This window comes from Rhinolophus sinicus, chromosome 16 (genome assembly GCF_057876585.1).
Source record: "Rhinolophus sinicus isolate RSI-liver-muscle chromosome 16, RSI-T2T, whole genome shotgun sequence".
Lineage (NCBI taxonomy): Eukaryota > Metazoa > Chordata > Mammalia > Chiroptera > Rhinolophidae > Rhinolophus > Rhinolophus sinicus.
Window position 1 is genome coordinate 18973432 of NC_142516.1, and position 13015 is coordinate 18986446.

Genomic DNA, 13015 nt, shown 5'->3' on the forward strand with positions numbered 1-13015 from the left:
GCCTAAAAGCACAAGCTTATTATACTACAGTCTTGGAGGTCAGAAGTCTGACACAGGGCTCACTGGGCCAGAACCAGGTGAGTCCCGTGTCTGTGAATTTATTCCGATCTCCTTCTATGTCCTTGCTTAGATGTTTTAAAATTCTCTCCTTGGTCGTCTTCTTGTGTGCTCTTGGTTAATTCCTTTATACTGTCCCAATTTTTCTTAACCATTAGCTATTAGCATGAGTTTTTGCTGGTATAGAGAAATGTTATTGATTTGTGTAAGTAGCCCGCTTGATGAAATCTTTTATTAGGTATAATGACATTAGTTCTAACACTTTGTGGATGTTGTTTTCATAAGTATATGACGATAATATCTACAAATATAGTCAATGTATCTATACCAATACGTAGGCTTCCCTTTTTATTTTCTCCTCTCTTTATAACTTCAGCCAGAATCTCCTGGAAAACTAAAAATTGGAATCATATTTTCTACATCAGAGGTTGGCAAAGTATGGCCTAGAGGCCAAATCAACCTGCTGCTTATTTTTCTATTGCCTGTGAGTCAAGAACATTTGCAATTAATGTGATACTAGGACACACATTTTCAACCCAAGCAAGCAAAATTCCAAACATTTTACTCCAAAAAAGAATTCCATTTTTCTCACTAAGAGACCTGTATAATTCTCCCCCAAAATTGTACTCAATATTTTGCATTTCATCAAAAAATGTGGAAATGTGTTTTCTCTATTATTATATTACTACTGACATAATATCTGATTTTACCTCTTGACCAACACGACCTAAACTATTTTCTATCTGACCATTAAGAGGAAAAGTTTATTGGTCCGCTTTCTATATCATGGTTTCTCCCGACTGACATTCACTACACTTATTTGTGGTGCTGCATAGTCCCCCAAATAAACAACTTTGTCAAATTGAACCCCTCAAAGTGCCATCAAGAAAATGGGCATTAAATTATCTGATTGTGGGATTAAGCAGATATTTTTAAGTTGTCCTGTTACTGCTGCCCTTTAAATATCATGAATGAGTTAAACCTGAATGGAGGAATTGTAGATAAATGTCAAATAAACTTCCAGAGTAAATGTCAAACCAGGACACCCTGAGGTTATTTGCTGTTTCAAGAGAAACACTGATGACTCCAATCTGTCTTCCTGGATGAGAGGACTGCCATTGGAGTTCTGGTCCCAGGACAGACTTTAATTCAAACTGTCTGCTCCTAGAAGGCCCATTGGAGACTTCAATTGTTCTTAAAAGTTACCTTTTCTGAAACATTGTTCCACTGCTTTCAAAAACCTCATGAGCTCTGTTGGCTTATTAGAACAACAGAAAATTACTGGCTGAATTACTGAAAGACGGAAACTGGAATGCCAGCTTGTTCAGGAAAGCATGGCCAGAAAGAGGACCTGGTCAGCCTCATTGACAGTAATTACCCAGCTGTCAGGATCCCCACATCTGCCTTCAATTTCCCATGTTTCTGTCAACCCTGAATTCGTCATGCACACAATTTTCCTCAGACACCTCAGGAGCACTCCCATCTCTGGACCTTTGTTCTTGCTGTTCCCTTTGTGTGAACTACTCATCTGCCAGATAGCTGCATGGCCTCGCCCCTCACAACTTCTGCTCAAAACCCCAAGTGCAAAGTAGCACAATTCCCCATCTTCTTGGATGTTTACTTGTTTGGTGCCTTCCCCACTTACTAGAAGGTAAGTGAAATAGGGTCGAGGAGCTGATTTTCTCAGGGTAATATCCAGCACCCGAAACAGTGCTTTCCTGACACAGGCACCCCATGTTTGCTGCCTTCATCACGAGCTTCCCTGACCTGCACTGGAGAACTTTGGGACTTGCTTTGATCACTGACAAGAGAGTGGAAATTCTCTATTTTCTGCTCACCAGGTGTTGTGTGGGAGACCCTGCTCACTGCGCCATTTTTCAGGCAGGGCAGCCTGCGGGGTCTCTGCTCCCGCTCCCCACACAGGAACGCAGGATATGGTGAGGCCAAAAAGGAACACCCACGGAGCCATAGGTAGGGGAGTCATACCACTATGGTCTCACTGGAGGCTGGGTTCACCGGACGCGCGACCTGCCATCCGCCTTTCCGCCAACCGACCGACGACTCTCCTCCACTCTCTCGACCCTGTTCCTCTCCTCTGTTCCGCTCTCCTCGGCTCTGCTCGGCTCTTCGCAATCCTCGGCAATCCTCGGCAATCCTCGGCAGTCCTCGGCTCTCCTCCATAGCGGCAGCAGTTATACCAGCAGCCAATCGGCCAACTGGCCACAGCCGATAGCCAATCAGCCACAGCCGCCGGCCATCCACTACCCGAGCCAGCACCCTTCCACGTGAGGCCGAGAGCCTGTAGGCTACTTTCTGGGGCTCTGTTCCCACACCAGGAATTTTTAAAGCTCTCCAGGTGATTAACAAAACATTCCTATAAGGATGGAATGAATTGGTTTAGCCACGTATGTCTGAAGTAGAATCTCTAGAACTGGAGCCATGGAGAGGGGGTGCCTGGACCTGCCCCCTGCAATGCTCTGCAGATGGGGTGGGGGAAATCGCAGATTGGCCCTGTGCTCACAGATGCTCCAGAGAATGGCTCAGTTTCGCTTACAGGCAGCTAATCAATGCCCCTAGCTCAGGTTTGTCTGCCCTGCTGTAGGGCGGGCACCACAGGGTGGGCAGTGCCTGAGCCTGGAGCCCTCCCCCAGGTCATCGGTGTGAGGCCTGGCGCCTCCTGGTGTCCAGCCTCGGATTCGCAGCCCCAGCCACCAGGGCACAGCTGAGAACGAGTTGGGTGTCCTGAGCCTAGACTGAGTTGGGCACTGAGAGACCACAGGCCATTTTGGGAGGCATCTTCTAGAACACCTGGGGCTCACGCTCCCTTCCTCAGAGAAGCCAGGTCAGCACGGAGCGTGGAGGAGAAGGCAGCCCAAGGAGGCTACGAGGAAACGGGGAAGTCTGAGGCTACAGCTGGCCTCTCTATTGGGGAGGTCTGTGATACTTTTAGGACTTGGGCTCCAGATCTTTGGTCTGCGGTCACCCGCTGGAGTTCCAGAGCTCAGATTTAGGGGCTGCAGGGAACCTGTGTTGGCAGAACCTGCAGGCGGTGGGTGATTTGTTAGAGGCAACACCCCCCCCCCCCCAAGTGTGTTTGGGAACCGTGAGCCTTTTCTCATCAGAACTCAGGGCCCATCTATGTATGTCCTGACACTGGACCTCAGAACCAGGGGTTTGTGGGGAAGCAGCAACTGGCTGGAAGTGAGTGGATCATGTTGGAGTCTTCAGTTACACCTAGCCGACTCCATGGCTTTAGAAACTAAGGAAACAGCACCCCCCATAATAGCCCAGGGACTCATCACCCCTCTCCTCTAAGGCCTGAGAACCAGAGCAGAGAAGTCATTAGTTCTGTCTTCCAAATATAGGTATTTCCTCCCTTAACATAGGAAAGGAAAAATCACGTTAATGAAAACCAGAGGTTCCGTTAGAAAAATGATCATTGGAACGTTATTTCCTTTTAACATTAGCTTTATTGAGGTACAGGTGAAAGTCAACTGCACATATTTAAATAATAAAATTTGATAAGTTTTTACAAGATGATACCTATGAAACCTGCACCCATAGTGTTTACCCATCACCTTCAATCGCTTGCTCTGCGCCTTTGTAATCCCTCCTCCCCACAGTGCCACCCAAAGCCCCAGGCAGCCACTGATCCACTTAGTGTGTTAGACTTTGCATTTTCTAGAGCTTTATGTACATACTTTGTTTTGTTGTTGTTCCGGCTATTTTCACTAGCTTAATTATTTTGAGATTCATTCATGTAGTGTTTATCAATAGTCTGTTCTTTTTAATGCTGAATCATGTTTTCTTAGATGGATATACCACCAATTGTTTACCCAGTTCTGTTGATGGACATTTTGATTAGTCCTAGTTTTCAGGTATTACAAATAAAGTTTCTATGAACATTTATGTACTAGTCTCTGTATGGATATATGTTTACATTTCTCTTGGATTGTATCTAGCAGTGGAACGGTTGGGTCATATAGCAGGTGTGTATTTTTTTAAGAAGACGACAAACATTTTTAGAGCTGTTGCACCACTTGACATTGCTATCAGCAGTGCATGAGAATTCCAGTTTCTCCATTTCCTCACCAACACTTGGAAAGTTTACATAGAAAAAAATATAATGGGTTACACAAACACCAAAACTTCCCAACAGTTTCCTAAAATCCAAGTCAAACACATTAAGTGCCTAGATGAAAAGAGTAAACTGTATTGTTTGGGCATGCAAAGCTTCCAACATTGCTTCTTCATAACCAGAAACTAACATGGTTATATTGTGTTCAATAAACCTGTGATGGTTTTCTTAGAACATCAGAGATTCACATTGCTTTTGTTGATGATTCTGTAGGTTTCTACCGACTCTATTTGCACACAGCTTTCCACACAGATTATTAAAAATGTTGCATTGGGCCAGCCCGGTGGCTCAGGCGGTTAGAGCTCCATGCTGCCAACTCCGAAGGCTGCCGGTTCGATTCCCACATGGGCCAGTGGGCTCTCAACCACAAGGTTGCCAGTTCAATTGCTCAAGTCCCACAAAGGATGGTGGGCTCGGCCTCCTGCAACTATGATTGAACACGGCACCTTGAGCTGAGCTGCCGCTGAGCTCCCAGGTGGCTCAGTTGGTTGGAGCATGTCCTCTCAACCACAAGGTTTGCAGGTTTGACTCCCGCAAGGGATGGTGGGCTGCGTCCCGTGCAACTAGTAACGGCAACTGGACCTGGAGCTGAGCTGTGCCCTCCACAACTAAGACTGAAAGGACAACAACTTGAAGCTGAACAGCACCCTCCACGACTAAGATTGAAAGGACAACAACTTGACTTGGAAAAAAACTCCTGGAAGTACACACTGTTCTCCAATAAAGTCCTGTTCCCCTTCCCCAATAAAATCTTTTAAAAAAACCAAAACTGTTGCATTACATTTTTTAATATACATATCAGATTTCCCCACATACTTGCAAGAAAGCTATATTTAGAGATACATATATTCCGTGAAGATTTGGTTATTAAAAGCAAAAAGACTGGGAAAACATTCTGTGGCATATATCTTCATTTTTGGTTTTCTATTGGGACACACAGTACGAGTACCCAGAAGCAGAAAGTTCCAATCTGACCCTCTGATATGGGTGCAGAGTTAGGAGTGGTGGTGGGATGGGATAGAGATGTTGTGTGCAGCAGTGGTAGCTTACTCTCCCCTCAGCATACAGCCCAGGAAGAATGGGATTCATCTCCCAAACCTGGTTACTCATAGGCTGCCATTGATTCTTGGAGACAATCAACTAGAGAGAATATAGTACACAGCCTTTGCCCCAATGTGTCATACTCAGTTCCTTTATCGCTCTGGCAGCACAATCTAACCGACAGCCAGCCCATGAAGCCTAAAGTTATATAGACCTCAAAAGACCAGTGACTGGATATCGGTTGAGCATGAACTAGGAATGATCCCCCAAGGGGCCGGGATGACTCTAAAGCAGCCCACAGATAGATGCCACAGGTCCTGGGGTCACTGCCTTGTGCCCAGCTCCACCCAGGACACTGGCCTCTTTCTGTTTTGTGGGTGCGATAGGGGACTTAGTTTAAGGCTAAAATGAGCTGTAGCTTTTAACAAGCCCCAACTGGGGTCACAGGGGCCTGACCACAACATTCCTCTCACCAGGAATTCTCTTCCAAAAGGCTCTCCATGTCTCCATACCTCCCCTAATGTTTATGGCCCCCCCCAGTCCCACCTACCCCGGGAAAACTTCTGTAACCCCACATTCCCAACATGTGCTGACATTAGTCTGAGGGTTCTACGCACATCGTCCCACTGAATCCCTACAGCATCTATCGGTGGGTACAATTATCCCAATAAGAGGACACTAAGGCTCCAAGAGGTTAAATTTGTCCTCATGGCTTCAAAATGGCAGAGACAGGAATGAGGCCCAGGTCTGCATGACTCCTGTGTCTGTAAGCACTTTCTACATGATGCCACCTCCTTAGCATCATCCCCTTTTCTGACGCACAGTGGTGTGGACTTTGTCCCTATCAGTGGGCTTACTTCATATGCTTGGAGAATCGAGCTTTTATTGAGAAATGAAGCATTTCTCCACCTTCACTGAAGGTTGCTTGAAGGAAGGGATGACACCTTCTACTTCTCCATTTCTCTTATGAGTATATGGTATATAATGAGGTATACATAGTGATAGGAATACATTTGTTCATTGTGGGTAAAAGAAAGGCTGCAGTAGTTGAATTCAGATGACAAGGGAAAGGAATTAAAATGTGCTCAAAATCACATACCATACCTTTAAGACATTATTCTATTCAATCCTACATTATTCAGCTCTATTTGAATGCTTTGTGATAGGTACTGTCATCTTTGGTTTCTGAGACTAGTTACCATGGGGTAACCATGTAATTCCATATAACATATAAATACTGGAACAGAGGTACCTGTCACTTCCATTTTTTCAGTTCTACTCCATTCCTGCCACACATAATTGGCTTCTGATGCCCAGACAGATCAACAGTTCAATCTGTTTCCAAAGGCAGCCCTTTATGATATCCACAATTTTTCCTGAGTATGGTTCTGAGAAATTCAAGGTCATAAGTAGAGCTGAAAGAGATGAGATTGAGACACATCAAAAAGGCAGGAACAATCGTGGCCTCACACCAGTGAATGACAGGGCATTTCACAGAGTGGGAGGAGAAAGCTGTCATCCCATGGACAAATAACTGGACTCAGAATGAATATAAAGTCAGAAGAGCTGGGTAGTGGAGCCACCTTCAGGGAAAGACTCACTCTAAGGGACTGTAGCTGAGTCACTACTGTCACCTGTCAAGATGAAGATGCTGTTACTGTGTCTGGGGCTGACTCTAGTCTCGGCACATGAGGAAGGACACCATGAGGTTGTGACAAGCAACTTCGATCTTTCAAAGGTGGAGCACAGTGATGTGTGACTTTGGGCGGTGGTTTGGAGGATTTTGTAGCAAGGTGGCCCTACTGGGGGGCAGGCGATTTTTGGTATAGTAGGCAAAGGAGGTGGTTTGTGACCTTGGACTAAGAGCAATTGTACCATGTGAAAAGATGACAACATTTGGGGGGCTCCATTTTCACTGGGGGACAGTAGAACCTCACATGTGGTGTCAAATGACCCGAGTTCTAATTCGATCTTTCCATCACCATTGTGATTTCTGGCCAGCGGGCCAAGTTGAAGGAGACAAGGGTCCATATGTTGACTCTTTTCCAACTCAATCATTTTATTGCAGATTTCAGGAAATTGGTATTCCATCCTCTTGGCCTCAGATAAGATGGAAAAAATAGAAGAAAATGGTAACTTCAGGCTGTTTGTGGAATATCTCCAAGCCGTGGACAGCTCTACTATGTTATTTAAAAATCAAATAAAGTAAGTATTCATTTTTTACATGGAAAAGAAAAAACTAGAAGCCTGAGTGTGATCTTGGATCTTTATGCACAGACACACACAGACACACACAGACACACACACACACACACACGTATATATACATGTGGACTTGTATCCAAAATCAGAGACACTAATCCAGGACTTGAAGAACAAAAGTGTTTTTGAGATTCACAGATAAAAATTGGTGACAGGAGTAAATTCAATGGGAGTGGAGGAGGTAAGTGGGAGAGAATTATGAGAATCATAAGTAGTCTGGCAATATAACCTGATTTAGGAACACAGGATTGGGATCAACAGCCTGTCTCTCGAACCTTATCACTTACTAGTTGCGTGACCTAGAAAACTGATCCTTTTCCACCCCAATATTCCCTTGGGTAAAAGCAGACGACAGTAATATTCTCTCACTGTTTTTTGTGAGGACCGAGTGAAGTAATGTCTGTCTGTAAAGCACACATCTGAGAGGCCAGCACATGGGAGCACTCAGCTAATTATACAGACAAGTAGCTGCAGTTATATTGATAGTGGGAAGTAGAGTAAACAGTAGTTGACTAATTCTTAGAGTGTCAAATAAAGCAAAATAACGTAAATAAAAGCTCTATCAAATTTGTACCAAAAATGTTCCGTACTTAAGTGGAATCAGACAATCAAGTGACAGGTAGAGTGAGGTAGCCAGCCCCATCAATATACCTCAGGCAACAGCTCATTTTGTTTCACAGGGAAAATGGACAATGTACTGAATTCTCTGTTGTTGGAGAAGCCACAGCACAGAACGGTGTATACAGAGTTATATGTAAATATATATATATATATATATATATATATATATATATATATATATATATATATATATATATATATAGTCTCTCTAAATTCTACTTCCAACTGCAAGGAATTTTCTAAACTCCAGTATCTGCAAGATCTTGATCAATTCCTGATCAGTGCTTCTTTAGTTAATATAATTGGGCATCTAATTGCCAATATCCCAAATTTGGGAGAACATTGTGTGTGAAAGCCAATGCCTGGCACGATACCATCAGATAAAGATGGCAATTAGGTCACATGTACTTTCTGTAACAAAAGAAAATTAGCAAAAAAAAAGGAAAAAATGTAAATTGTCAGGATAGCTGCTCATTCTCTGCCCGTTTTGTGATGGTGTCTGGTAGTCATTGCCATACCACTGCTTGATTAGAGTGCTGGGTATAAAACGCCCGTGGGGCTTAGAGACAAGACAGAGACAGATAGTTGGCAAAGATGGCTGAAGGAGGTAGGTGAGTTTCAGGGAGGAAGATAGAGGGTAAGTTGCTGCTGTGGCTGAAGGTTTTTTTTATCACTAGTGGTCAATTACTTGTGGTAGAAATTCAACTAGTAGTCAATTCACCCTTAGAAGTCACCACACGAAACCAAGGGAAATGCAAATGGAAGGCCTTAAATATCACTCCTTAACCTTTCTACGATATGCACTTGAATTTGTTTTGTGGGAGAGAATAGATAAAAGTTCCACTTGCTTTCCATGGCCCAAAGATATTCTCAGGGTTGTTCTGTTTCCTTCACAGATGATGGATACAATACATTTCACATAATTGAAGCCGTCTATGATGAATATGTCATTTGTCACACCGTGAATGTCAACAATGGGAAAAAAACCCAAGTGATGGAGTTGTTTGGTACAGTAATTTCATGCTGACACTACGTTCGGGTTGGGAGGCAGGGGAAGGAAGGAAACCTGAAAATAAAGCGATCCTCCCATTCTTATCCTGGGGTGTCTCTCCTCCTCTCAAGAGAGATGGTCACCTTGGGTAGTCCCTCAGCCTCGGTGGTGGGATGATGATGAAATCACTCATCATGCAGAAGGCTATCCTAAAGATGTGAAATTCAAGACAGGTTACATCCCATCCCCAAGTCTTCTGCCTAAGCACCAATCAGTGTCATCCATTTTTCCATCCATCTAGAGACCCACCCCACAGCCATGACCCTCAATGACCAATACATGAGACACAACACTTACACTCAATCTTCCCACAGGCCGAGAACCAGATTTGGGTCACGAAATAAAAACATGGTTTGGAGAAATTTGCCAAGAATATGGAGTTCCTAAGGAAAACATTCTTGATCTGACCAAAGTCGGTGAGTTTCGCTCTCTTTGGTTTTCTCTTCCTAAATTCTCATGTTACTAAAGCAAGAAACCCAAGAATAGGTAATACCTCCTGTTATTCCCCTTTGTCCTAAACTAGCAAATCATCAGGTTTCTGTCTGGGAAATCACCTGGGGTAGGTGATGAATGTGCTCTGCTTTGCCTCTGCAGATCGCTGTCTCCACATCCGAGGGAACAACTAGCCCAGTCCTCCAGGTTGGTACCATTTGATAAATGGGGTGGCCCATGGATTACTCCCTTCCAAAAGCATTACGAATTTATGTGCAGTGATTAACATAACAATAATTTAGTAAGGAAGGCTGTGGGTAGGGCTTGAAATTTGGAGTTGTACACCCAACCCAGGGTGTACCAGGGTTGTACACCCTGGGTTCAGGACTCACTCTTCCATGAGCTAGTGCAATGATCTAAGCAATTAAAGGAAAACAATGATGTCTACCTTACACTGTGTGGACTACTATGTGGATATAATGCTGGTGAAAAAAAGCTCAGTAATTGTTAATGTGCTACAAACCATTAAGGGTTAAATTGTAAAACGGTAAAAGAGTAAATATGTGTCAGTATGAATCTCAAATACATTTCTGTTTGTGTCTGTCTTTCACGTCCAGAGGCCATTTCACCCTCCTATTTTTGGTAAATATGTCTTGCTTTAGTTAGTGCAGAACTTTAACTTCTGATTTTCAAATAGAGCTTTCTGATCCTCCAGATGTCTTTGAACCTGGAAAACGGACTCTGAGTTTCCTCATCTGTTTTCTACCTAAGATGTGTTGTGGGGCTTCATTCAGATAGTGTATGGGAGGGTCTTAGAAACAATGGCTTGCATTAAGCAAGTATTCAATAAAAAGCAGCCAGGGCTTTTGCTATTCTTCCTCAATGTACCAAAAATTCTTCAGAACATCCCATTCTGAGGATGGCAGAAACAGCCTTGGATCCTTTATTGATTCCTCTGTTTTTCATAGACTTGGTTGATGGAAGGTTAAGATCACATCAGCAAAAGAAACAAAAAAGTTATTGACCGAATGCCCTTCTTTCCTCCACTCTGGCAAGTAACATAGTTTAGAATATCGGTTGGTGACTATGACTTCATCATTTTTCTCCAAAATAGAATTCTCTTTGTCCTCAATTCAATCCAGGAAGTCCTTATGAGTTTTTGCCTTCTTTTACTTATCTGTTTCTTCAGTGCAGAGTAAGGGGTTCCCTACGTGGGCTCCAGGATCATCCCTTCCATGGTCCCCACATCATCTTGTGACAACTTTGTGACCTGATGGCCATCACTATCTCACACGAAAGCATTATCTCTGCATCTTCATATCTTCTCTAATTGTCTAAGAAGACTCATCAATGCACCAAGAATCAAGGCTTTCCTCTAAATTCCTGAATCTCTGTGCCATACCCAGGAGAACTCTGCCATGAATAAGACAAGAACTTTCTCTACTTGGTCAATAAATGATTATCCTTGAAGTCCTTTGTGCTGCCCTGTGTATGTGAGAGAGGTGGTGTCAACAAAATGCGAATGAGGGGACTTTCTTGGCCTCGTACCCAAAATCCTCTAGGTTCTCAGAAACATCCCTGAGGTTCAGGATTCTCCTCCCCTGCAGTAATTCTCTGTCACTGTGAGGGCTGCTTGTCCTTTGATTTGCCTATTTCTTAGTGACCTGACAAGAGAAAATATAAAACTTGCCTGGCTAGTTCTGGCCTGTGTACATCCCAGGTGTAAATTTGGCTGAAAGCTAGAAAAAAGTCAAGGACACAATAGTAATATTCCAACACCCTGAGTGTTTTCTTTTTAATCTCCTAGCTCTATAGTCTGTGTCAGCACATGGTCTCTTCCGTAAGGTTCAGGAAGCAAGAATTTCACCAAGTGTTTTCCTAGCATGCAATGAGACTTACCAGCTCCAGACTGGGATAGCTGAATCCGTGATGACCAACACCAGCCTTCCTCCAGTAAATTGAACACATACTTTAGGTTCCCTCCATCACCTTACCTAGTAAATCTCCACCATATCCCATATTCTTTTTACTAGCCTTGGCTACTAAAAATTGTGATAAAGCCAGTCATTGCTCTTGTTATGAAGATCTAGGTCTGTTAAATGGCCTCTGAAAATTGGAGCAAATTATATCATATAAAGATCAAAGCCTAGGGATGTTTGCTGCTAATTTTCCTAAAGATCTAAAGAATATGAATCTCATTCCAAGTTGAGGTGAATGGCCGTTCTTATTCTAATAGCTGCCCTGTTATTGCAATAGTATCCTTGCTAGTCTAATTTACCATTAGTGTTCTCATTGGTATTGACACATCTGAACTTTAAAAACTTATTATTTTATTCTGGGCATGTAATATTTAGTCTTAAAAGTATGAACAGTCATTGCTTTTCTTTGGAAAGAGCATTCCCCCAGTTGCCATAATGCTTCCAGGAAACAAATGGGTGCATTTTTTCTTTTTATTAGTTTCAGGTGCACAAAACAACGTAATAGTTAGACATTTATCATTTATATCCCTCACACTGTGTCAACTCTCCCCCCCATCCACTATCTCTCTGACATCTCACAAAGCCATTACATTTAATGGGTGCATTTTTTAAAAGTGGAGGGCATTACGACTCTCTACCCGTCACCATTTGAACCTGATTGCACTAAATCAATGTCACTACCACATTGATTTCATAACAGATTTCATTATCAGCAGCATAAATGTGAATTTTCTTCAAGAATTGAAGTGAAAGTTACTAGATATCCATTAACATAATAGATCTCAAAAGTCAACTGTTTAATAAAAAAATAGTTGTTTCATCTTATGTGCCATATGACACCATTTATATAAATTGTAAGTAACATATAGAACATGGAACATATTATTTACGGTTCCTACATGTATGATAATACTCTGCTCCTAGTAATGTGCATACAAATCATCTGGGAATCTTATTAAAGCGCAGGCTCTGATTTAGCGTGTCTGGGGTGGGGCATGAGATTCTGCTGTCTTATCAGTTCCCAGAGATGCCAATGCTGTGCCACCGTGGGGCAGGGGTGACACCGGTAAAGGGAACTTGTTCTACCGTCTTCAGTGCACCATGTCTTGGGTTATTTTCCTCTACCTTCATGCTGGAACCCCTCAGTTGTACTTCCAGACTCTCATAAAGATATTCTCCTCTATCATGTTTGTTAAAATGGGAGTTTCTGGGGGAACAGGAGGGCTAGCACCTCTCATTTTACCATCTTGGTGATTTCAACCTGGGTCAGTTATCATTTCACCTAAAAGACACACAGAGAGAAAAGCATTAAGTTTTAATTTTCTGGATGGTCTCATAAAATCAGGGATCAAATGAAAGTTATGGTGGAACGACCCATCAACGGGTGGTATGTACTCCTTGTTGGTCCACTTTGTTCGTGGACTGGAGTGACCC

General features: G+C 43.0%; 1 protein-coding gene across 1 annotated transcript; it reads left to right on the forward strand.

Annotated features, from left to right (window-relative positions):
• The first annotated feature begins 6847 nt into the window (after positions 1–6847).
• On the forward strand, positions 6848–9796 carry LOC148754971 (salivary lipocalin-like). Its single transcript, XM_088792958.1, has 6 exons — positions 6848–6974; positions 7305–7441; positions 8179–8252; positions 9016–9126; positions 9485–9586; positions 9765–9796. The coding sequence occupies exons 1-6, from the start codon at positions 6879–6881 to the stop codon at positions 9794–9796; spliced, it is 552 nt and encodes a 183-aa protein (XP_088649084.1). The 5' UTR covers positions 6848–6878.
• Positions 9797–13015: the final 3219 nt, after the last annotated feature.

What these genes read in the sequence shown, in the direction of transcription:
- LOC148754971 (XM_088792958.1), top strand. Translation starts at nt 6,879, where the DNA reads ATGAAGATGCTGTTACTGTGTCTGGGGCTGACTCTAGTCTCGGCACAT. An exon ending in TTATTTAAAAATCAAATAAA is followed by an intron (nt 7,442 to 8,178) that starts GTAAGTATTCAT and finishes TTTGTTTCACAG; the next exon opens with GGAAAATGGACAATGTACTG. An exon ending in TCTTGATCTGACCAAAGTCG is followed by an intron (nt 9,587 to 9,764) that starts GTGAGTTTCGCT and finishes TTGCCTCTGCAG; the next exon opens with ATCGCTGTCTCCACATCCGA.